This window comes from Phalacrocorax aristotelis, chromosome 2, assembly GCF_949628215.1.
Source record: "Phalacrocorax aristotelis chromosome 2, bGulAri2.1, whole genome shotgun sequence".
In the NCBI taxonomy this organism is placed as follows: Eukaryota; Metazoa; Chordata; class Aves; order Suliformes; family Phalacrocoracidae; genus Phalacrocorax; species Phalacrocorax aristotelis.
In genome coordinates, this window is record NC_134277.1 from 95,184,730 (window position 1) to 95,211,453 (window position 26,724).

The window sequence follows — 26,724 nt, forward strand, 5'->3', positions numbered from 1 at the left end:
CACCATGGCCTTTGTGTTATTGTGGGGTATAGTGCTTTCCTTGCTGGTTTCTTTTTTTTCTTTAGACCCTCTATACTTACCTATACCTTTCTATGCTAGCTTCTTTCTTTCAGTGCCAGTTGAACTTAGGGTAATGCATTCAGTCATGCTTCATACTTTTCAGGCCCACTTAAATAATTGGGATTTGTTTCTTCATAACCTTGCAGCTGAACAGCTAAAGTATTTTGCTGAGCTTTGGTTGAAATTGAGCAATATTGATCTGTAGCATGAATCCTGTATGGCTTTTTATTATAGGTGGAGTTTGTAGCATTGTATGTGGTCTACAGCTCCCTAAATGTGGCAGCACCACAGTAAGTTAATCTTGAGTTAGAACTGAGCTGTGCTATACCTGCTGCTAACAATGCAATGATTATAGAACTTGTAGCTGGGAAATACCAGGAAGTGAGCAATAAGGTTCATCAATACTCCTCAAGTCTGTTCTGAGTATTTAAGATCTTCTGATACATGCTTGGCAGCAGAAGACTCCCTGCAAGTAGTGACTGATACCGCACAGACCATGTTGTGTGGTCTCTTGACATTATGAACCATCACATTCATTTCTGTTCAGTACTTCCAGTTCAGGGAGTATGTGACCTCTACTGAAAGAGGTGTTTGAATTGATCCAGATATTCCTTGGCTGAGGGGAGCATGACTCTGGATTTCTTTAGAATAAAAAAAGAAAGGAGAGCCTTGACCAGAACTATTTTCTTTCTTTTGTGGGCAAATTTCAAGTAACTTTCACTGTTTATCAGAGAAATGTATCACGAGGGAAATGTAGACTAAGGATCTAGTGGATAGATTCTTTTCATTCTAGGTCTCCTCTTTCTACCCTGTACCAAATGGAATATGATTCAGAAACAGGTGACTGTGTTTAGAGATTTGTGTAGATCAGTTCAAAGTCCCTGCTCATGGTTTGGCTTCGAATGAGCATTTGGGATGCTTCATGTAGTTTAAGTGCTCTATTCATCTTACAGTTGAGTTGCACAGTGCAAGTCCTTTAGTGAATATAGTCAGTGGGGGGTTTGTGTTTCTTTAAAAACAAACAAAAAAAAACCAAACCCAAACTTCAATAAGCTCAGTAGTTTTGATTATCTACCTGAAGATGACTGGGGAGAATTAAGCAAATACTGCAATACTCATCTTTCCTTAAGGTTTATTAACTTAGAAGTTAAAGAATGTGAGGGGATTTTTAAAATAAGACACAGGTTGCATCTCTTACCTGCAGTAGAAGCAGGCTTGCTAAGCATCCTTACAGGTTGCTGGCCTATCTTGTAAACGTGGTGGTGGTTGTTTCTGTGAGCATTTTTTCAGTGGCAGGGGATACAGTTGTAAAGGTTTAAGTTTTATAGAAGTAATTTGCTGGACTAGAGTGGCGAGCAAAGGAAAGTCAAGCAGTCGGTGCATTTTGTTCCTCTTTGCTGTATCCATTTTATGAGAATAATGCTTATTTGCCCCATTTCTTATAACATCTCTGTACTTGAGCAATAAATACCCCCTTTTTTTATATTGTGATTTAATGACTGCAGCCTCAGATGCTGTGCTGCATAGTTTCTCAATTTGTACCTGAAAGGGTATTAGACTTCAGAGCTATGTGTTGTCATTCAGAGCAACAGAAACACTTGAAGACTTCCACTTTCTAAATTGAATCACCAGATATTTGAGTATAAATCCTGGTGTTTCTAACAGATTGGGCAGGTTGTAGGTTGTACTTTGCTCATCTCTGTAAAACAAGGATAACCTTTTGCTTCAGTTCATCATTGCTTGTCGCATTGCAGTTGCTCTGTTTTTGAAACAGGGTAATAAAAATGATACAACTTCTGTATTTATAAAACTTTTTACCAATTTCATCCTTACTATTTCTGAACGGTAGGGGTTTTTTAACCTTCACTCTGCAGCTTACCCGTTACTTTTTATTTGAAAGGAAAGAAAAAAAGAAAGGAAGTACAAGATACTGGGTACTTTAATCTAATACCCTTGAAGTACCTTTTGAACTCCTCATTATAAAAATACTGAGAGAAGATACTGGTCTTACCTAGCTAGGACTTGCTGTTGTTCATGAGACTTTTAGACAGACCATTCCTGGCTGTTGCAAGCCAAAAACTTGACACTGTTAACCAAAATCAGTGGATCTGTTTGTGTCATCCTCAGAAGAACAAGCTTTGCAGGTATGTAATGGGTTCGGTTTTTGTGCAAACGAACATCTGAGATGATGGGAAATTGAAAACAGAATAATCAGTGCTCTATCTAGAGCTTCATAAGTTTTTGAAGGACAGCTGTAAATTGGCAAGTGACTTCGTCTGGTGCTTTCTGCAGCACGTGTTCCCTTTGCTTTGATCAGATGTTTGCTGGAAGAAAAAAACCCACAACTGGATGTAAGGAATGGATATAAGAACTGGATGTAAGAAATATTGAAATGGTAGTGCCTATTTACGTCAGTAGTAGCAATGTAGTTTTTCAAGTTAAGAATATACCTTTTCTAAAAGCCTTAATTTCCCACAGTAATATTGTTGCTGTTTAGACTTCTTGAAATTCTGTTTGTCTCTCTAGACCTAATAAATTTTAAGAACAACGTTTTTTAATCTGTATTGTGAATACAAAGTCAGCAGGACTGTAGACCCTGCCTCCAGCAACTAGAAACTTGCTTTTGGAATTGTTTTGTTGAAGCAACTGTAAACTCTAAACAGAACGATAAGACTGCACTCGAATGACAGGTAGTAACTACACAGACTAAACATTGGGCTTTCTCACTCAGTTTGTGCCCTGCGAAGTTTGTAATCTAGTTTCAAAAAAAAAAAAGAAACTGAACATTGTGGATGAAAAGGGAAAGGGAAGGGAAGCGATCAGAAAGCTCTGCTCACAGTTTGAGATGACTTGTATGAACAAACTGAATAGAAATCTGTTGCTTTAGCTAATGTCTTCTGGTAGTGTTGTTTGGCAGGAAAATAAGCCCATGTGTATTTGAAGATAATCGTGTTTGACTCAAAATGCTGTGCTCCTTAGTGTTCTCTTTAAATTGTGTCCTAATTAAAGCCTGTGTCGTTAGGCTGATGCTCAAAAGTTACACTTGGAAAAATTTTCTGCCATCATTAAGATCTAGAAACTTTATAATTTTTGGTCTAACAAGCTTCTATACGAAGATAAAAGGAAGCACCACACACAAGTTATTCTTTATTATGACCTATACCAGTAGTAGTTTTTGGGTGTTGTTTTTTTTTTGTCCTGCATTTCTGGTTATGATTTTGCTGGTTGCTTGGAGGGGCTTCTAGGGATCTAGCAGGAGAAAGAAGAGAAATGGCTAGAACATCAGCTTGCTTTTTCTCTCAGCCTTGCTGAAACAACACAAAGCAAACTTCATTCTATCTCAGTTACAAATTTTTGATGTTTCCACTTAAAACCAGCGTAGTGTTAGACGGAAAAAAGTGATTTGCTTAAAATGTGATGCAGAACATAGTAGCACTTATGCATTTGTAGACAGGGCTGATACCTTTTTGAAAAATTGTATACAGCAGGGAAACAAGTCTACAAGTGGACAACAACCAACTGGTTGTGAGACAGCGTTTAAAGAAACTTTGCATCTAGTGCCGTTACTGTAGATCGTGGGCAGAGCGCTCATATTGAGCTGTGTCCTCTCACATGTGCATGGGAAAGTAATTAATCAGCTTCTGTAACAGTCTGAGGCAGCAAGTGTTTTCAGAGCCTGTTAATGAAATAATAAATTACCTTTTATTAGTTGTATTTTAATATCAGCATAGGGGAAAGAAAAGTTCTTACTGGAAGAAATGTTAATGGGCACAAACTAATTAGTAAGTGTAGGTGATATCTTTATGACAAAAACCTGTTTGCATTTAAAAAATGTAGTAGGAGCAGAATGTTCTTGGTTTAGAATATGTCAACTTTTTTTTTTAATTGAAACCCAGAGCTTGAATTCATCTTAATACTAAGCCCATCAGTTATGGGTAAAATCACTGAATATAAGAACAACATTGAAGATTTCATAGGAATTTTGCATGACTGAGATACAATTTTATTTTTGATAATTTTATTTTTAATAATTCAATTGAAAAATCAAAATAGTTGAGTCCATTTGAATCAAAATGAGTTCATAGTCGAGCTGCTTTAATCAGGCACCAAAACTATTTTGTTTCCCAAGTTTGAATTCATGATGGTGTTATGCAGTGGTACAACTAAATTTTGGACGTCTTTTATGGTCAGTATGCTCCTTTCAAATAGCTACTGATTATCTGAAGGACACCTTCAACTTTTCTGTTAATTATAAATTCTCCATCTGCAGTTCTTAATAAAGGTACAGAAAAGTAGACAAACATCAGCAAACAGGTGGAGTTTTAACATATGGTAGTGAAGTCTTTTTGTTTGACCAGTAGCTCTCCAGTGTGGTTTTTTTTTCTTTAAGTTATCTCTGCTGATTGCTTAAGTAGCAGATCATAAAAGTTAGTAACTTCTATATCTTTTCAGCTAAGGCTAAATGTAGAGGGCAGAAATACTTTTCAGTAGGACTCAAAGTGAAACTGAATTTTGTAGATCAAAAGCATCATACTTACACCAATGTTTAAGTAGAGTAAACCTGGGGAATTTTACTTCAAAAAATAAAGTAAAATCCAGATGTCTTGTAAAATCTGCCACTCCTGATTCTTAAAAAGAGCTCAAAGAATAATAGGCCAATTCCTGGTGCAGTAGGCCCAGAGCCCCAGCTGAGAAAAGATGAAAATTGTTAGGGAAAGCAATGCTTCTCTTAGCTGGGCTGTTGCTGAAAAATCCAGTTCTTAAAAACTGTCTTTATCTTTCTGCTAAAGCACACGGGTGGAATACAGAGTTTTGGATACTGTTTCCTTTCAGCTAGTAGCAACTGTAGTTTAGTTAATACTCACCTGATCCTGAAAATTAATCTCCAAGAATAATGATAGCCTTTTTCCCTGGGGAAGCCAATCTGGAAGGCTTACCTCCATACTGAAACACACACACACAGTGCCTGTACTCTGAATCAAAATGCTGAGGGGGGAATGGGAGGAGACAAACTGCAGGGCTTTCACATGAGGCTACAGCTACCTGGTGTAAGTTTTTATTCTTGTGCTGATTGGAATTCAAAGCTAAGATTTATGACTATATGTTTTTTACACACATGCACACAAACTTCTTTTTCCTAGCACCTTATTTCTAAATGTGCTGTTCTAGAAGCTGGATTATTTTCTTCATACCTAGATTTCCCTGATGTAGTGGGGTACAGTACAGATGTCTGCAAATGGGGAGAACAACTTGGAAGCTATGAATTAAAACATGGTTGAGGACAGTATGAAAACACCAGCTCATTATTGACTGTCTCTTGAAGGTATATGCATTAGTTATTCTGGGGGGTATAATGGAACAGTAAGAGGGCAATTGGGAGAGCTATTTCAGCAACAGTGAGGAGACAATGTATTCCTCATCTGTGGTGCTTGCTGAGAATTAGTTCCTTAGTTGGGGAGAATTGGAAGTTGTTCTTTGTTACAGGAGTGCTCACAATCACCCGATAAGGATGTAAAGTCATCCTTACAGTTGCCTTAAAATACAATTCTAGACCAAAGGAATGGCCAGAGTACATGTACTTCAGCATTCAGGCTGAAACAGTTGCAATGTTTTCCAGTTCTGCCAAAAGGAAAAGAATACTTTGGGGTTGTTGGTAAAGTTTTTCCACTGCCAAAATCTGGAATGCTGTGGACTAAAAATGATGGAAGTAAGGAGACAGAATGCAGGGAAACAACTCAGGATGATGTATAGATCCTGTAAATGAACTCTTATGCTGTCTTGGAATTCCCTTCTACTAATAGAGTATGAAGATATATCTCTGAGATTAAAACGTGCATTAAGTTGACTTGATTAGAGAGGGCAAAACATTTTTCTAATGCTTCTCAGCTACTGCTGGCAGTGATTGGCAGAAGAGGAGAGTGTCAATTGCTGTTACAGAAGGCTTGTATGTGTTGTGCTAGGCTTGATTTCCTGGGAGACTTGATTGTTGCAGCCATGCTGCCAGTCTATCAATTCTTCTTTCATTTGGCAGGGAAACAACCTTAATAATTGAGTTCCTTAAAAGTTTGATAAAATTAGTTTTGTGAATAAGTGGATAGAAGAGAGGCCCAAAGGAATGCTTCAGGAGCTCTTCTCCTCAGTCTGCTATCCAGTTGGCCTGTGTAGGGTGGTGTGGAACCAGCCATAGACCTCCGCTGCTCTTTGCTGCAACAATAGTCAGGCAACGTAGAAGACATTGGGGATATTGGAATGGGAGAGCTGGAGGGGGCACACTGGGTGGGAGTTACTGTGGGATGAAGAATTGGGCTGAGTGGGATGGAGTTAGGACATTTAGCTGTTTCTTTACAGGAATCAGCCTCACCATTCACTGACTATCCTTTTACCACTGCCTCATCTTGAATAAGTGGTACTATTGAGGGTGTAAAATATTTGCATGTGATAATAGGATTGAGACAGTATTTCGCTGAAAGTATTAGTCTGACGAGCCAGTGTTTTGAGCTGCTTTCTCCAACATCACTAGCTGCTTTATTCTCTTGCCTGATTCACTATTAGATTAAATTCTTGTTTGTTTTTTTACAAAAGCACCCTTCTGTTTCATTTTCTTCATCTGTGAAATTGACCTCACAGCAGGTTCTAAATTCTCAGTGGTTGATTAAAAAACCCCTTTTGCATAGTTATCAAATAGCGTACACTGCTCCATCAAGTAAATGAAGAAAAATCTGCTGTCATAACTTTTTCAAATTGAAGAAACGCTTCAGTATTTGAAATGGGACAGTACACATTTAAATTGGAATATTTGGAACACTTTGTTGTCTAAGTGTCAGAAAGGAATTTTAGTTACTTGTTTTTCCACACTTTCACACTACCAAATTTAAAACAAAACAAAAAAGCACCTCACTTTTTAAGCCAGTGAGAATGGTATTTTTGAGGGGCATATGCAGGAGAGGAACGTACTGTGACTTTTTAGACAGAAAATTTAGTGGACAGAAGAGACATACATTTTACATTTTTGTTAGTGGACAAAATAAGGACTCTGAGGAGCTAGGTTACTGTTAACAGCATTATCTGGCCTCAGCCTTATCTGCCTGAATCAGACTGGTTTCTCAGTCCAACAGAGATCAGTTCCCTCGCCATAGCTGGCTTGGTTTGCCATGGCACACACATCATTTGTAAGTAAGGGTGAGGGAGGAAGCTGAGAAGTAGGAAGAACGCCACATGCTTTTTAAAATAATTGTAGATGTTACAGTAGATGTGCACCAGAGGGCTGGAATATTATCAGTATTTTGTTATTTAGCACAAGCGCTGAAGCATTTGAAGCTATTTTGCTAGTACTTAAGTGTAGGCCAGTGTTAACTAATAGGTAGAAATCACTGTAAAATTAAGCCTTTAATCTTCCTGCAAGTTAAATGTTTCCCTCTGTTTTTTTTTTCCCTCCTCCCCACACATCCAAACCAGATTCTTGTATGCTGCTCCACCTTTGAGTTCCTGTAAACCAGATGTGGAGATTCAGTTTTGCAGTCAGCATATGCAATGGTTTTAAAGCTCTGCTGCATGCAGAGTTTGCGTGTAGGAAATGTGTAGTGGCTGCTTTGTTGGTTAGTACATTGCAAGAGGAACAGACACAGAATTGAAAGTTGAAGATAAGCATTTGAGCTTTGAGTTCCATTATTCAAAAGATTGTTGTTAGCACATCAATGGCACATCAAAAATAGCAGTAAAACAATGTGAAGAAGGCTGGAGAAGCAAGATTTACAACTGAGTGGTCCTGGAGGTCAAGTACATCCTTCGCTCTAGTTCCTCAAACGCTATGTTCTCATTACCCCTTTCCATTCCTAATTATATTTTTCTTTTCATCCTTTGTTTCTCTTCAGTCCGTAACATTTGGATAAGGTTCATTTTACTCTGGCCCAAATACTTCATTCATCAGACAGCAAAGGAGGTAGAGGGACAATATTGCTCCAGAGTTGTGCCTGTAAACAAGTTCTTGGATTTTACATGGAGTGCTGAGCTCCTTGTAACTTCTTTAAAAACAAGCCTCAGAGTTGTCCTGATCTCAATAAGCGTGAACCCTTTGATTATGAAGATGGTAGAAGGCAGAAGACTGAGCAGAAGGTATGACTCCCCCAAGTGATAAACTTGGCAATGTTTCAAACACAGAAAGTCTTAATGTGATTTATCTCTAGGTTGCTAGTAACTACCAGAGTAGGAGGAATGATTCTGGAAGGGCAGTAGACAGGAAATCAGTCGTTACCTGCGTCACATCCAAATTCACTACCAGTGATCTGACCCATTGCTTTATTTCTTTTCTGCGTTATTATTTATTTTGCTGTCTCCTCCAACCGTGGTCAGTAAGAAAACACTGTGAATGTTACATTTGTATAGATTTTCCTCTTCCTTTCTCTCCCTCCACCTCATCTTTGCTATCCTACACATCAAGACTCGACAGTGAAGCTGAAGCTGAATCTGGTGCTACTCATTGCCTAAGAGTTCAAAGTGAAATTGGGTTAAATTCTAGGTGTATTCTAGAAACATCATAAAATCTCCCATTTTAAGTTAACTTTTCTGATGGAGATAAGTGACATCCATCAGCCATAGTGAGCCGTGGTCAAAAGGTAGTGGCTTATTTATAAGGTCAGTATATCTGATAGATAAATTGGGTGAGCTGTGCCATCATTGTATCAGCTTTATTCTGGAGTATTTGGCCTCTGAGACGCTGATAATCATTTGAAATTCCAGAAAAATCGGGGGCTTAGTTGAACTGATATTTAATGGGTAGCTTCCAGGCATATCTTTTCAGTCTTTCACTCATCCGTGATTCCATAATAACCGGTGTAAGTGACAGATACTGCAGTAAATCATGTTTTCCTCTTTTCCCATTGTTTGCCTTCTGCCCTAGGAAAACTCTTTTTTTTTTTTTGGTGGTAGTGGTGGTGATTTTTGTTGCTGCTGTTGTTTTTTAAACCAGTGGTACATTAAACAACTTTTAGTTTTAAATGATTTAGATCTGAAGCTGTACCAAAGTAATTAGTATTGCATACACTGACTTCAGCAGAACAATTTAGCATGCTATCTTGAAAGCCAGGCATTTCTTGTGCTTGCTGTCACAGGTCATCTACTTAATTGAGTGCCATTTCCAGTAAGGAAACCCATCCTTTGGCATAGGATGATATTTGATGCAACCACTGTCGAGACAATTAAATTCTGTCTATGTGTAATGGTATGACTCTCTTGGCTATAACACAGTTACTGTGCTTAGCTATGGCATTATCTGAAGATGTAGGAGTGGAAAGTTCCTATTTGTAATATTCTTATCTGTGGAAGAAATCGGGTGTTGTTGCTCAGCATTATTATCTCAAAGCCTTTTTATCCTAAGTCTGAAAGATCGTGGAATAGAGCACAGTGATACAGGTACAAACCCAAAGCAGAAAGTACAGTCACTACGTGCTGGTTTGGTTCTGGGGAACCTGCGTGAACGTTTTCAGACAACACGTTCCTCTCAAGAACTAATAATTCCTGATTTTCTGGCTTTCTTCTTGTGTAATAGGGCTGTCTTAGAACACAGACAGCAGGAAGAAATTTAACATGACTAGGCTGTCCTCCAGGAAGTAATCTTTAAACCATGACTTCTTTGGTTTCCTGGCTAGCTTCTCACCTGTAATTTATATGGATTGTCAATGCATCGTCTTGCTGCAGTGCCTGTAGGTGAAAGTCATCTTAATGCCATTGAAAATGTAATGGGCTGTTTCTTCTGCACCCCTTTTGTACCCATCTTCTCAGTATTTCTAGAAAGAAGCACCTTGAAAATTCATTTTTTAACTCCTGGCTGATTAGTGTCTTCTGCCTTATGTGGAGAGAATCCAGGCCAGTTTTGTGGAACACCGAGCTCTTCCTTTATTCTCAACCCACACTGCAGTAGAGCCGTTACACTTTTAGTGCTAATCCTTGAGTCCTACTGGGGTGCTGCTTTATTAGCAGGCCAGTCAGTGTTACTAAGATTGGACTCCAAAGGATCGTGCAAGTGCTTTCAAACCAGGTAGTTGAATATTGTTGTTTTGATGTATATGCAAAACATAAAATGATGATTAGCATAATTTTTTTCAAATCTTAGAGTTCAAGATAAGAGAAGCATCCTGTCGCTGTACTGAGTAGGAGCATCTCATTCCATTTGTGGCCTCTGTGCTCTATGTATGCATGCACAACTTGGCAAATATCCTAGCCCCAAATCCTTGAAGCCATGCTGGATAACAGCCGCTGTAGTCAGTGGAAAGTTAATGTTCTTTTCATGCAACATGATTAGAAAAATTGTACACAATAGCAGCTGTAGGTTTTAACTTTATGCTTTTGTTAAAACAGGAAGCAGGAATTCTTAGGCTTTTGAAGGCAATTTTGTATGTGGCGTGTAGAATAATCTTCATCACTTGAACTTCGGTTTTGGAGTTACCTATAAGTATTCATTGTCTTCCAGTGCTTGAATAGCTAACATCCAGTTAGGTAATAACTAAAAGAGCAGGAGAGGTTACAGAAGCTACTCTTGAAAACACCAAAAGTAATGAAGACCTAGATGTATAATCTAGGCTTTAGTCAGTGTGAGTTATGAAATGCTGAGCACAGACTTCAGATTTGCATCTTTCAATGTAATTGATAAAGGCTTAGCATTTAAATATGTATTTTTTAATTTAAGAAATTGTAATTTTGTTATGTGATTTAAGATTTAGAACAAATTTTCTGCATGTGAGCCAGTGCCCAATTTTCAGTAGGAGAAAGTTGCAGGAAAATATTGGATTTCATTAGAGCTCCAATAAAAACAAAACCATTAGTGAACAACATGACTGCACAAACTGTTGTGAGGGACAGCAGGCAGGCTGTCCGTGCTGCAGTGGGAAGGAGGAATCCTGAACAATTCTGACAACTCTGCGAGGTCCAAACTTAAATTAAAATGGTTCTGCACAGCCCGCAAAATGATTGATGGCAGAAAAGCTTTCTTTTATGCTGCTGCATACATGCTTAATTGTTGCCCGCTTTTTCATGGCACATATGTGCTTAACATTACTTTTTCTTCAAGTATCTGAGTACCCAGCATGCTTTTATGCTACATCACAAAGCTTTTGCCATGTCGCACAATAAACTTTCTCCTCCAAAGTTCAGTTGATCTGGAAATGTGACAAAATACGCCCTACAGTTGCAGATTTCAACCTACATATGAATGATTATGGGGAGGGTTTTTTTGCTGCTTTTACTTGGCCCCATTGTCTTGACTCTTCTTGGTAACGTAGCTGCAAACAAGTCACTTTCCCTGAACAGTGGCAAAAGCATGGTTCTGTAGGTTGTTCTTTTTAGCTGTGAAAGGGGGGACAGATGTGCCCTCTCAGCAGGGGCACCTCTTGCTATGTTGTTGCAATATCAAGGACAAGCTAGAGCTGGCTGGCGGTCACTGAGGGATTCATTTTGGGGTGCTAAGCCCCTTCAGCTTGGAGTGCCTGGCTAGCTTGTTATTTTTTCACTTGCAGGTGTGTTTTCAGAGTGCTTGTAGAGAAATTACCTTTTGCTTTACAAGGTGAGCGCTTTAAAAAAAAAATATTGAATGCACGGTGACTTTTATGGTCATTCTTTAAGAAAGTATCTTAAGTTTGGGTGCAAGTCTTTAGATTTTATTATAAGTCATTGTTAAATCATAGTTACCATAAATGTACCTTGGATTTAATGCTGTTCATTATCATGTTTCCCCTCCTGCTTGGGGGAGACGTTACCCTTTTGCATGACGGTTGGACTGCAGAGTGAAAGCAAAGTGGCGTATCCAGGCCTAATACTCGAGCCCTCTATCTCATAGCAAGCTGGAAACATATACACAGAGGGCATTTATGTTGTTTTTCATAAACGCTCTACAGCTCTTGACTGAACTTCAGCTGCAGGTTCAGACCTGCTGGTTTTGTTTCCCTTGATGGAAGTCCCAGTTGTCAGGTGCTAGGTGTAGTTCAGTTTTATTTTTTCTTTCAAACTTCGTGTTTATGAGAGATCTGGAAACATGAGCTTATGGACAGACCAGTCCTAAGAGCTTACTGAACAAGTAGGGAAGAGATGGACAAGTATTTTAAAAGTTCTTAAATTGCCCTACAAGCCATGTGTATTCAATCTGTATTCAATTCAATTTGCCACAATGATAAGCCCTTTTCTGCAGCAAGAGTACGGTCTCCATTGCTACTTCAGGTCTTGTTTTCCCAGGAAATTTGGAGCAGCTCACCAGCAAAATAAGACAGATGTAATTATTTTGCATTTTGGACATCAAATCTGATAAAGCCGCATACTTCCCTGCTTTCCTGAGGTATTGTAGGGAAAAACAGCATTTTAAAAGATTTTAGGTTCTTATTTTAGCCTGTACAAATGGAAGTAGAGCATAAGTTTTTCTCTGGAACCTTTGATACAAATCTAAAACGGTATCAAGTTTGTGAGAGTGAATTTTCTATGAATAAGAGGGCAGTTTGGAGTGTCTGTCATATAAAAAAAACCAGGGTAACGTACCTGGTGAACATATACCTAAGTACTTGCATACTGACATGCAAGAAGCACATGGCAAAACAGGGAATTTAAGTGATTTACTACTTTGTATAATTCAATTTTTTTCCAACACTGTGGAAATCCAAATAACTAGTTTAGGTAATACAGTAAAAGAACTGATGAAGAAGAGTAACTGTGTTTAGATGTTTTATTACTGCTTACTCAATAGTCAGAAATTTCAGTCATTAGATTCTTTATCAGGAATAGCTGAAATGCTGTACTTCACAAACAATTCTTCCCTGTGTTCCCCTCCATTCCAAAATTACACATTTATTAAAAATTGGGTGAAAATTGAAAGAACAAACGAATTTTGTACATTATTTGCAGTTTTCCTCTGTAACGTGTCTACTGAATTACTTGTGATTTCATTTGTAAATATCATAGTAATAAATTACTTTAACAACATTTAACTTACTATGTTCTCCTGATGATCCGATCTTCCAAGGTCACTTCATTCACAGCTAGATAGAATTACAGACCTACAAAACAGAAACCCCACAGGTACTCTTAGAGCTTCTATATAAACCAGGATAATAATTTTAAAGACCTTTTTAATGAAATGCAGGTGGCTTGAATGGATGAAAGATGCTTTAAAAATCTAAGACATTTTAGATAGAAATGATTGCTAACCTCTGATACATATTTTCTTTTATCAGTAGATCACAGAAGGATGTGCATTAGTGGGGTTATTGCAAGCTGTAGGCTTTTGGGAGGAAAGTGGTTCATAATGGGAAAGAGAACTTCAGGAAAAACACTGTAAATGTCTTTTCTTGTTTGATTTAATGTTGTTTACTTGTTCTGTGTTCTGTTTTCTCTCTAGACTTTTTCTTCTCTGGTTGCTCATAATTTTTGCCCTGACAACCTCTTTTTATACCCTTTTTATTATAAAATAAAACTAGCTATTTGATCAATTTAGAATTGGGTAAGTAATGTAAAAAATGGGTGGGGGTGCCAAATTTGCTGCCTGAAATTTGTTGTTTGATAAGAGACTTCTACATTGTGAATTTTTCTTGTAATTCCTCTGTGCTATCTATTGGTATCGCTTCCCTTATGCAAAACTTTCTCATCGTAATATTTTAATACTAAAGCTTGAGGGTAAGCGCTGTTTTTTAAATGACAGAACTTGTATCTATGTGTATAGCTAGGAAATTAAGATTCTGCTCCTTTCTTGTTGGCTGTAAAAAGGGTGCGGTTTGCTTGCTTCGTGCATGGTGGAGTTTTCATTTGAGATATTCCCACAGGACATATGAAGGGCAGTTTCAAGAATAAGTCAGAATATCTGCTGCTGCTGTGTAGTTCTCCCTTTCCAGCTTTACCTTTCTCACGCTCCCGTCCCCATCACTGAACACTGCATTTGAAATATCTGTTTCACACTCATAAAGGAGAGAGAAACAAAATTACCATGCAGCATATCAACAGTTTGTCTTACACAGATAATTATTCTCATTAGTCATGTAAACTATAGTTTCAATTCTCAAGTGGCGTTGAGCACTTCCAACTACCGTTAAAGCAAATCAGGCTTGCAAATGTTTATCTCTGAGCTGTAACTAAATCCTCTTTAGAATCCATGTCTCTAAACTGGATGTTTCAACCTGCTTAATGAAATTGTGAGAATTAGTTGACAATTGTAATATGAAACTCTATAGCTGATAAAATTTATTAGAGTGTACACACATTGGATGACTCCCCTGGCATTTCTTGGCTTTTTTTTTTGACAACCAGTCTCTAAAAAATCTCTTTAAGAAATAGCCACGTGCTCTTCAGGTAAGACTGTTCTGGAATTGTAAGGTAGTTGTCCTTCACAGCTGTTTCCTCAGGCTGGATAGGAGTAATTTATGAACTGGGAAAATAAAAGACAGAAATAATTTAAAAAGCAATAGTTGGAAGAGCTTATTCAAAATATCCAAGACCAGCTTTGCATAGATAGGCCTGCACTGGTAGATTACTTACATGAACAAGGTCAACAGCCTGGGCTCACCTGTAGCAGAAAGTTGAGGTCCTTTATCTGTATCACTTCTATTTCTTTCACTTGAAATATAGTTAATACCCAATCTCAGGTTAATAAAGCGCTTTTGATTCAAACACTTCTCATTCATTTTTTCTTGCTCACAAGTTAACACTGAGTGGCTTTACACTGTAGTTGTAAAAGTTATATACATTAGCTTGCTTTAAGCTCTCTGCTGCTTGTATTAGACTGCTACTAGTACTTAACCTCTTTACATTAAAACTAGGTCTCATGCTTCTACTTTATGTAGATCTGTCTTTGACAAAAGAAGATGATCTGAAACAGTTTTCTCTTGGCTAGCTACAGATAAATCCCCTACCTAGTGACCTACAGTGTTACTTCCATTCTCCGATACACTTTTCATCTTCAAAATAGTTACATGCAGTCTGGGTTTTACAGACTCTTCATACTTTCAGATGCCCATTTGTCTCTGTTCAATAATGAACATCAAAGTCTACATTTTTGTGGTTTGACACCCACAGCATTAGCTTTAGAAAGATGAGTTGCACATGTGGGTTCTGAAGTTGGAACTGAGACTGTTGTAATGATCTGCAGGCAAGGGTTGCATGAAATGAGAAATGTGCATCTGATGTACACAATTTTTACAGTTCAGCTGTTAGGGTCAGTAAATATTTCAGCCTACAGCCTTTACACAACTGTTCTTCAATGCATTGCTAAAGATGTGTTTTTTCTAATAGACCATCACATTTTTTCATTCGTAGATTCCTTCAAAATTGAACCCTGATATCCTTTAATTTGGATTTCCTCCAGATAGTTTGTGAATAGGTAAATTTTCAAGAAGCTATTTCTAAGCTGCTGCTTATGTCTGTCATCCTGAAATGCTTTAAATGAAATCATTGTCCCATAGACACTCTCTAATTAAATCAATGTCTTTAAATAGAAACTTATATTATAAATTAATATTCATCACTGTGGACCTTTTGTGATTCAATGGAGGTAAATATAAACTAAGTGAGCCTGGTAATTAAGCTTGTAAGTCCCTGTTTGCTTTAAGTTTCCCAAACATTGACCAACTTTTTGCTAACACAATCTTCAAGAATAAAGCTAAGGACAAATTTGTAATAAAACAATTTTACAAAGTGACCTTTTCCGTAGGATGACATAATTTATGCTCTTTCTCAAAATATTATGGCATGAGGAAATCTTTCTGTCAGGGGCATGCATTTTGATTTACTAATGAAAATCAACCTGAATTTAATGGAAGTAAATTGGAGAATACTTTTAATATGCTCATCAGAGATGTCTTAAAACTTTAATAACTTCCATGAAGAGCTTTTCTGCCAGAGAGTTTTCCAGCTTGGGCTGAAGAAGGCTTCTCCCGCAGTTCTAACTGTATACCGTTCGCTAGGCTGGCCATGGGCCAAGCACTTCTTGCATGAGTGGGCTGTCCATGGCTCCCATGAGTCTTCGTAATGGGGAGGTGGAAGCCGATGGGTTTGAATGTGAAACTTGGACAAGTTCCCATGGAACTTGGCACCAGAGGCTGCAGAGATTACAAAGGAATCCAGATCTAGACATTACAGTAGAGACTGGAATAGGAGATCAGCTGTCTGAGAAGAAAGGCAGTGACCAGCCAGAGAGGCATGTCATGCAGGACTGAAATGGGAGGAACTGGAATTCCTTTGGACTAAGAGAATAGAAGCAAAAACTGGTATGAGGTGATAGATCTGATGGAGATATGTAAGCAGAGAGCAGGGACAGGCTGAGTATAGGACTGGGGAGAAATAGGTGCAACTGGAACCAGATGCAGCCAAAACTGTAGACAAAGAGATAAGTGCAGCCCAGGACTGGAGAGGAAGGCATTCAGATATGGAGCCAGAAAGAAAGGAAATGGGAACAGTTAGGCAAAAACCAGGTGTAAGTGTTTTTATTGCATGTGAATGCAGGCATGACAGGAGTCTGAGAGGCGTTGAACAGCCTTGCTGGACAAAGAGGCAGGTTCTAGGAGCTGTGTTCAAGGAATGGAGATGGAAACCAGGAGTCAAGACTGGGGTGAATGAGATATGAGACCCAGGTCTAGGCTGGAAGGAGCTGGACAAGGGAACCGCATTTTCAAGCAATGGGAGAATAGTTTGTGACCACTGTGAAGGTCTTCACATTTCTGATAATCACCCTTCAGATGGGAAATGTCCTGGTAAAATGCTTTGTTCCTGCTTACTACTGCTGCACTCAGGAATTTATGATTTGAAGATCTGCAGTGTATTCCTGTCTGTACCACAGTGTAACAGGTGGTGGTAGACAGAGTGACGTAATCAAGCTTTCCCCAGATGGTCACTAGTTTAGTCTGTGGGTTTCAAACTTCTGAGTTCATTGCTTTCTGTTGCTGCATTTGCAGACAAGCTGAGTCGTCCCTAATATTTTAACTTAATTTAGAATATTTGCTTTGAAGGATTAAGTTCATGGTAGTTTTAAGTACTAAGAAAAATGGGATACTCAAAATTAGATGATGCATTTCATTTTGATCTGTTAGCTCAAAGAATTTTTCTGAAGAATAAATTGTGCTTTGTAATGGTGAAGTATGCCATTAGAAAACCTATGAAAATATTAGTAAATCTGCATAGAGTAATGTGTACAGTAAGTAATGTGTGGGGCAACGCATAGAACAATAGAAAATAAAGCAGTCACTAGGTAGGTGCTCATTGCTTCAGTGCATTTATTTTTCTCTAAATGTGGTAAGACATAATGGAAAAGTGATAGATGCTAACATACTGGGAAGCTGAAGCTTTCTTCCAAAAATCTATTTTCTAGTAAACAGGCAAAATGTCTATTGGAAGGTTATCCAAGTCAGTCCGTTCCTAAGCTTGTCATAGCTGTCCTTGATTTTTCAACCTTGGGGGTGTGTGTGAAGCATATAGATGTGTTCAGACTCTGTTCAGTGTCTTAAATGAAAGTTATTTCAGGGTTTTGTTCATCCTTAACACTGGTAAATAGGTTGAGCCTTCAATCATACTGGTGCGGAACGTGACCCATGGCAAATTTTTAAAGGCAGCACAAAATTTAACCCTGCTCATCTGTTTTCCAGGGTGATAGTGAGGCTTACCTGACTCCTTCAAGTCTAGTTGTCAGTCATCTTTGCAGAAAAATACCCAGACTGGGTGAGGCATTAGATATTAACAAGGTGGAGTCTATAAACACCGCATTTCTAAACTTCAAAATCTAGTTATCAGGGTATCACATGCCATTTGCCTTCGGCTGAGCCTTTGAAGATTTCTAGTGGTTTCTGTGCTGTTGGACACAGTGCATGAGAAGCCTTTGCTCTGTGACACAGCTCCGATGTCTGCACCTGAAACTGGAAGGTTGTCAGTTTTACATACAGTGTACATACAGACCGTGGATGCTGATGTCCACACATGCCCTCAACACCTTGAAAGCCTTTTAAACATTTTGGGGTTTGTTTTTCTATGTTGAGAGTATTGATTTCCACCTTACCTTTCTTTTTGTAGCTAACAAGGGTGCAGATTAAATATTTGTGTTTTCTGCAAACCTTTTTTTCTTGCTTTGGAATCAGACTTTGTTTCTTTCGCTTTGCTATGCATTTTCTGCCACACAGTATTTTGATACATGCCATGGCCTTAGTGATCAGAAGAGGGTTCAAAGTCCTATTAATGTTGTAAAGCGAAAGCGTATATGTGAAGTTCCAAGTTGTTTTAGCTGTAGCACCTCTCTACAGTAATTGCAGGAACTCTATATTATAAAGATCTATTTCAGCCTATTTCAGTTGGAAGGGAAAACATTCTCTGCAGCGCACGGCTTGTTTAGCCTGCCCACGTTTTTATTATTCATTATGATTGTAGTGTCTAATCAAAAGTTATTTGGCTTTTTTGCCTGGTACTTACTTGATAGAGAATTACTATTTAAGTGTGGAATCCATATGTTGTTGACATTGCCTTCACAAAATATCTGTATTCTGCACTGTCGAGTAATGGAAACTGTAGTAATCAGTGGGATTCTAATGAGCAAAATAAGTTCTACTTATCTCATAAACCTACTTTTATGACTGGAAGTACAAAAAAATTGTTGCTTGAAAGCAGTGTTGTCTTAGACTGCTGAAGAAATTGAAGAGACTTCAGTTCCATACATCAGGTTGCCCATATATCCCAAGAGTAAGGTTCTCCACAGGTAGCAAGCAATGGAAATTATGTTCTGAGTAGCAAAAAACCCCATCATACTTCTGCCTGTCCTTGGCACTTTCAAGTAAATAGCTTGAATCTTGGCTCATTTACACAGGGATAATTTGAAGTATATATTGAAATCAACATAATGAAAATGAAACGGAAATTCTCCATGAGGATTTCTGTAGTTAAAAGTGTCAACAATATGGGTAAATTTTTACTCGGTCGCATAGTATACAGCATTTCTAACGGAGCAACAATATCAGAAGTAACACCTAGATATCCCCGTTCTCACTCCTCTGCTTTAAGTCACACTCTCAATATACACACTGAAGGAGAAGGTTGTAGGTACATGTGCATGCTGTTATAAAATAATAAAAGTTGTACATGTAATGAGTATTGTTGATAATGAGTACTTGATACTTGTATTCCAGCAGTCCAGGACTACTTAGGTAATGCCAGGACTATGGTAGCAGCCTTAAAAATATATAAGCAAACCCTTTCTGAAGTGACCAGAGATGTTAAATAGAATCAAACAGTGAAAAGCAGCCCCTCTGAAAGTACCTCAAAACTGCTAAGTTACTGTACTTGAAAATTAGCCCTCTTTTGGACTTGCTCACCAGGATGAAAACGACATTTCCAGTGGTTTCTAGAATGGTTTTGGGAGTGTCATGGAAAACGATGTGCTCTGGATAAGGCGAATGATATTTCTACTTGTGGGGAAGGATTGTCGTGGACATCTAACCTGTAGCTGCAGATCTCGCGTGTGCTTTGGATTACCAATCTTGTATTAAAATTGCATTTTGTAGTTTATACTGCATCAATAAGAGACTCAACTATAAAACATTATTTAATTTTTTATTTACTCTAGTTTTACAGTAAAAACCTTGAGCAAACTTTCTCAGAGGTGTGTATTTCTGAGAAGGCACAAGGAACACTTGTTTTGACTTCCTGAGAGGGCGCATTATGCTAAAGGTGTTGGTGAGACGAGGAAGGCTGTATTATATGGGAGACCAAATTTATGAGAACATTTTCCATGGTGAGAGAGAGGAACCTACTGTTAGTAATACTGATCTAGCTGATATTCACTAGGCAACAAGTCCCAGGCAAAATTTATGTGGAAAATGCTGGATGTTAGAAATGTGATGTTACTATGGAAATGAATCATTATCACCTAAAAGGAATTTTAATGGAGTCAAGCAACTGGCAATCTAATTTAAGGCACATTTCAGGTTTTGGAGTGAAGTCTTGAGAGAATATAGATGCTAAGTGTGATCTGTGCATATTTGCCTAGCATCACGCTTCGAGCTTATGAAGGCATACTGATTTACTGCTTCACATTCTTCATTGACAGAGAATGAACTTAGTCAGGATTCAGCTGATTCAAACACCATTTACGGGAATAAACTGCTGGAATGATTTTATAGCTAATTTCTTTTGCTAATTTTGTGCCTTTTGAGTGTTCTACTCATCCTCTTCTGTACATCTTTCACAAAGGAGGCCAGGACTCCTAGCTTCAAGCTTGCTCAAAGCCCCCATTGCCCAATGCCAATCTCCAGCCATCCTGCTTCTGGAAATAGTGATTCTGGTTAACTCGTAGTCTGTATATTGCCAAATTGTTTGTTTTACTATACACTGAAAGCTATCTTTGACATTAAAATCTATTCCCTAAAATAATATTCAGGAGTATATCTCTGCAATCTGGACTAAGATAGTGAAAAGGGCAAGAAGCATTCTGGTATTGGCTGTTTACATGTTGGCAAAGGACTGACTCTTGCACAGAATCAGCTCACTGAGGTCTCTGGATGCTGCTGTAATACTAGATATGGGACAGTAAAGTATTTGTGGCCTTTGGGCATTACTGTAAGGGTGCAGTATCAGGATACAGCCCTTCATTTCCACAGCCACGTCCTGAAGTCACTTGCACCAGAGGGAATGTTTTGGACAAATGTGAGCAAGTGACAGTTTTACTACGGCCACGGGACTTGCAGTTGTAAGACTTTTTTGGTCATCTGTATCATAAAAGGAACACTGCTTTGCCCTGCGTACCATCACCAAGCGTTACAGTTCTGCTGGCTAGGCATCTAGAGTATTTTCACTGTGTTTAGTATCTCAAAACTCTGAACTGTATGTAGTATTTGATTTTTAAATATCAATTATATCAAGGAATTGATGATCCTAATTCAGGGACACCTTTTTCTCTCTTTCTATGTAAAGAGTTAATTATTTTTTTTTTAGCTATGCATTACCTTCTCATTAAGAATTTAAGTTTTCTTGTGGTTGTCTTACTGCCCTTGGTAAGAAGGCCACACTGCTGCTAGTAGTTACAAGCTTCATTTTTATGTGTCTTGGACCGTGTCAGATTATCTTGATCATGTCCCAGCCCCAGGTGTGTAACATTTGTATTACTTTATTGGACTTCACTACCAAAACGTCTTTTCATTGGCCTTGTCCATGCTGTTAACAGTGTAGAAGAATGTTAAAAATTATGTTTAGACCTTGTAAATAGCATGATATCTTTTATAGACATTTGCATGGTGTTTTTATACTTGCTGGAACTTTCAAGTGTTTATATTTGGCACTTTTTACAGGATGATATTGATTTTTCCCCCCACTGTTATTTGGAAGCGGTTGTAATTGTGAGATCTTGGTTACCCATGGGCTGATTATCTGAGTTGTAGGTTAACTATTTTTTGTTATTTCCAGCCATTCCCAGGCTGCAGCAAAACCCGCAGCCGCACTGGAACGCAGCTGCGTTTGATGTGTTGTGAATTACAGTACATTTTCATGAAGCGCCGCTTTGCTTGCTAATGCTTACTCTTTTCTGCTCTCCAAAGAAATGTGTTTCTGAGTTTTTGAAATGTAAATATTCCTGTAAATTGTACCCTAATCTTCCTACATTTTGGAATAACTGTTCATTTTATACAAGCTGATATTCTCCATTATGTCTCGTATTCTTCATAGGTGTGCACTAAGTATATTCTAGTGCACTGGTTTACAACGCTAAATAATTTATTGTATAATGTTGTTTCATGTGGAAAGTGCCTCATAATCATTACGTATATACATATATGAATTATGAGTGGTTTGACCTGTATTCCAACACCATGTGAGATCCTAGGTTCTGAGTTCAAAGTTTCTGAAAACGCAGGGTTAGATCCATATATACACTGATGTAATACAGTTTTTATTTCAGAAATTAATACAATATACTTGTGATTGGTCAGCTTGGTGGGGCTGATCAACAGGCCTGGTTAGGTGGTATTTGGTTGTTTCTTATTCTTTCATTGGTATGACTTAAAGTAACTTCTTTGACATCAGTAAGTTTATCCTCCCATATTCTGTGAGTGATAGAGTATGTGCATCAGTTATCCTTAATACAGCTTCTAAGAATAATCCCACTCTACTAGGCGTGTGTAGTTGTGTTAACTGGGATTGTCTTCCTTGTTTAGCATTTATTTACTTAAAACTCAAAGCAAAATAATCTCATGTCTCTGATTCTGAAGTAAGATGCTGAGAAAATGCTAGAGCTGATGCCTCTGCCTCCAAAATACCTAGTTCTCTGGCTTCTCACCTGTTAAAGGATGGTTAATCACCTAACTTGCAGAGGAATACTTTATTTGGAAAACATCAAGTGCAGTAAGGAGTAGCAATGGTATTAGCAGAAGAGCCTCACGTTGAATTCTTCTGCATTACAGGAGTACAAACGCAAACTAGCCAGAGTGTCCCAAGTACGGAAAGAACTCAGGTCACGCATCCAGAACCTGCCTGATCTCTCTCGACTCCCCAATGTCACGGGCAGCCACGTACACCTACCGTTTGCAGGAGACATCTACAACGATGATTGATCTACAAGAACATCCTTCCATAACCTCTACTTTTCTGTGAAGTGAGGGGTAGGTCAGACTGATTGGTACTCTTGTAGTATTATTTTTGTATATTGTTGGAGAGTGTCAGTAAAAATACTCTAATAATTTATAAAAATGGTTTAAAAAAGTTGATTTGTTTACTATTTTATTGGCGAGTGAACAATAGGGTACATTTATAAAAGTGGCATCTGTGTCTATTACATTGAAGAATGGATAATTATCTTATCTTTTGTAAAGATTTTAGTTGGGTGCCCTGTAAAAAAACATGTTAAGATTTTTCTTACGTACCCTTTATTTAAGGTAGATCAACATATAATCAACACATACTTCTGACTCGAGACATTTCAGTTGCTAGCGAGGGAGTGAGATGTGGAAATCACAAGCTTATGTTTGCAAGAAGGTTGATGCAATTTAAGGCAAAGTTAAAAGTGATCTTACTGTCCGTTACATTTAAATTACCCACTCCCAAAACAAGTCAGGTGGGTTTTTTTGAAGTAAAGGTTAGAAACCAATTTTGTATTGGAAAACAAATAATGTTACACTGAGCAGATCTTGAAATGACTCAAAATATTGCAATATTTTAGTATCATTTAAAAGTCAAAGTAAGAAACTATACAATTGCCCAGTTTAATTATGTTTCAAAATTGTAGCTTTCTTTTTACACCTACTTAGTTTCTCAATTGAGGGACCATTCATCTGTACTCCAGTCCCTTTCTGGAACATCCGTCTCCATCTAAAAAGGTTAATCCCAGAAATGTGAAGCCATTTTACCGCTTTAATTAAATTGAAAGGTCATTCTCTAAACTGTCCCAATTGTTAAATGCCCATTATTAAAATTTGACAATGCCATGTACCATCCATACACGCAGCAACACGATGATACAGCCATGCTGTACATCATCTTCCACTGAGAAGCCCTGGAGGCCAGTGTGGGCTTCCAGCCCCCCACCTTCACCCGATCCAGCAAACATTTCTAGATCTTAATCCTCTTTTCTCACAGAACAGGAGGAGAGAGTTCAGGCCTGTGTATAAGTCAAACAGTGGAAAGTTAATGCCGAGTGTCTGTTTTTAAAAAAGTCCTTTGTGTGGCACAAACATGGTATTTGTCTACAGGTAGCTGAATTTGTGAAAAGTCCTTGTTACCATACTATGCACCAGCTTTTAAGTTCACTTCAAAACCTAAAGATACAGACAGGCATCTAGCAGTTTGCCAGAAAGTTTAGGCTTTTCAGCCGATCGGAATTAGGCACGTAATTGTTGAGGAATGATTTTTAAAATGCCTACCTGTACCTTTGGCATGTAGATGACCTTAAAAACCTGGGATGCAAGTGTTTGAGTTGTATATATCTTTGGAGTATTTAATGATTGCATTTTGCTCATGTGTTTGCACTTGTCAGACATTGTTTTGCATAAGTTAAGGTCACAGTTTACAAGCTTGAATACTCCTTCTCACATGATAGCAATTTTTTTTAGACAAATCTATTCTTCCTTTTCAAAAACCACAACAATTCAAAATAGTCTTGGAGTGAAATCGTTGAAGATAGCGATCTGTCACTTGGTATTGACTTCTACAGGGCTAATTGCTAGAATACTTGTTGGATGTGAACAGAGAATAGTCTTTCTCTTTAAAATAGATACACCTGAACATAAGCACCTCAGTCCAATTATCTTTTCTCATGGAAGCTGCCATGAACTAGACCTGAATTAAGTAGGGAAAAAAACCCAAAAGACAAAATGACAAGCTGTTGACATAGCATTCCATAGCAAGCAATGTAGAATACTAATTTCATCAAAAATTCTGACTGACAGATAAGGTTGCTGAGAATAGTTCCTCAGAGCTCACTTGCTGTCCAAAGATTTGTAAGTTTTTTGAGTGGCAATTTTCCACTCCATAGGAAAAAAGAGCTAACTGTAATGAATCCAGAGGAGTGTTTCTCTGAAGTCTAACATGAAAAATAAAAATAATGCTTATTGGCATCTTTTCAGCTTAGATTCTTGATAAGAAAATGAATGTTCAGGTACAATTTTTATATTTTAAATATTTCTGTTCCGGTACATTAAACTCAGCTCATAAATTCTTATATACATGTTTGTGCATTACAGTTGCAGTTAAAGCTCAGTCTTGCTAAAGAATAGCACCAAATCTGTGATAAATATTAAAACAGCTTTATCTATTAAGAATTATAAAACAAATCATAAAACAAGGAGGATAAATAGCAAGTTCATGGTTGAAACCCATCCATGGAAAACTTAATTTGTACCCAGAGGTGATTATAAGTGCAGCGGCGTGGCTTCTTGAGGGTGCATTGAAGGATCTAAGTCTTGGATACTCAAAACCATAGGGAATTAAGCTTAAACAGTCTTTTTCTACCTTAATTAAAAATAATTATAATGAAGTGGAATGCTGAATTTCCTTTATCTCCCACGGGTATGGAAAAAGACATGACACTTCACTAGACTTGTTTTTCCTATTCATAACTCTTACTGATAATGTTGCTTATCTACAGATAATGTAGAACTTATAAAAGAATGAGGAAAAATCTGAACTTCTTGATGTATATAAGTTTTAATTTTGAGAGAGTGCTATTTTATGGATATATTTTCTCTTTATTTGACTGTGAAATTGTTTACTTCAAGGAATATTTCATAGCTGGGTTTTTGGAAATGATCCCTCAATATTTGTTTGGAAAAGAGGACTTGCGGAAGGTCAAGGTCACTCTTACAGCAAGTGTCATATATTAGTGGCTGAATGGTACGTTGTTTTTTATTTATATGGGAAAGGCATCAGGTATGAACTAGTTAGAAGATTTATATTGTAACTGTAATAGTATAGCAGGAGATAACATGGTACGATACGAATGCAGCCCTGTAGTATCAAAAAATACCTCCAAATTCTCAGGTTCCAAAGCTTAACATGCGTACTTCTGACATCTCAGGAAGAAAAGAGGCTGGGTCGAGAAAGGAGGGGTGGTTAGGAGCTGAAAGGAAGAACGTGCCTGGGTGGAAACGAAAAGCAAAACAAATGTCCGCTTTCCTCAGGACAGAAGCACCAGTGTGAAGCTGGGCAGCACAATGTTTTAGCCGTAGATGGGATTCTACAATAGAACTGCTTTGGGGTGATACCACCCTGGGAAAGAAAATGTGTGGCTGTACCCTGCCTGTCTCTTCTACCGTGGTCTGACTCTGCCCAAACCAGAAAGCCCACCCTACAAAAGGCACAATTATAAAACGTCTGAACATTTTTCATCTAATAATAAAAGCATAATAGATAATTTGCTTCACTATATTGCACTTTTATTGAGCATTCTCTGAAAAAAGCAGAGATTCTTGCAGCTCTCTGCCATGTGAGAATGCTTACCTTGGAGGTCACTGGGACTGCTTGTATATTCTAGTGTTTGCAGGCTCAAGCTGTGTTTTTGCAGAATGTTTTGAAAGATATCAGGAATATTATCCCACTTCTGTGGTTTTAAAAATAGATGTGGAGTCCTTAGTTACGAAAATTACCATTCTTAGAAACTGTGTTTCATTACTCCTTTTGAAAATTAAACTACAGCCTGCAGGTAACATTAGCTTGTCTGTTTCACTCTGTTAATATTTGTATTAATATATTAAAACCCCTCAGTTAATCCTTAGCAACACAACCCAAATTACATGCTTATTATGTATTTTATCTGGGTAGTCTTTTGAATGTTGAACTGAGAGCTTTCATTATGACGAAATTACATTCCTGTTTACCTGAAGTTTAAAAAGACAATGTGTTAGGACTTTCACAGGCTAATGCTGCTCTCACAAAGTCAGTGCTAACTCAGCCTGGTACTTCAAGGGTGACCCAAAACATGTAGATAGGATGCAGGAGCCCCCTGTGCAGAGGCCCACGGAAGACACGGAAATCACACATAGGCCTGATTGGCCTCTATAGAAGAGCTGGATTTCAACCTTTTGAAACGGAAGCCAATAGACTGATGGGTGTGGGGGCTTTTTTCAGTGGAAAAATTAGTGAACTAGAAAACCCACACGTCTGAAATTTGACAGTTACATTTATAAATATTTAGGGCCAGTTCTGCTCATTAGTCATGCATTTAATCACAGTGACTGTTCCTGCAAG

General features: G+C 38.0%; 1 protein-coding gene across 1 annotated transcript in view; it reads left to right on the forward strand.

The window, feature by feature from the left end:
• Positions 1-24,798, forward strand: part of RPRD1A (regulation of nuclear pre-mRNA domain containing 1A) — a 43,160-nt gene extending 18,362 nt beyond the window's left edge. The window contains exon 7 of the mRNA XM_075084402.1: positions 22,449-24,798. Within this exon, the coding sequence (XP_074940503.1) occupies positions 22,449-22,598 (150 nt within the window). The 3' untranslated portion in view covers positions 22,599-24,798. The remainder of the gene's footprint in view (positions 1-22,448) is intronic.
• Positions 24,799-26,724: the final 1,926 nt, after the last annotated feature.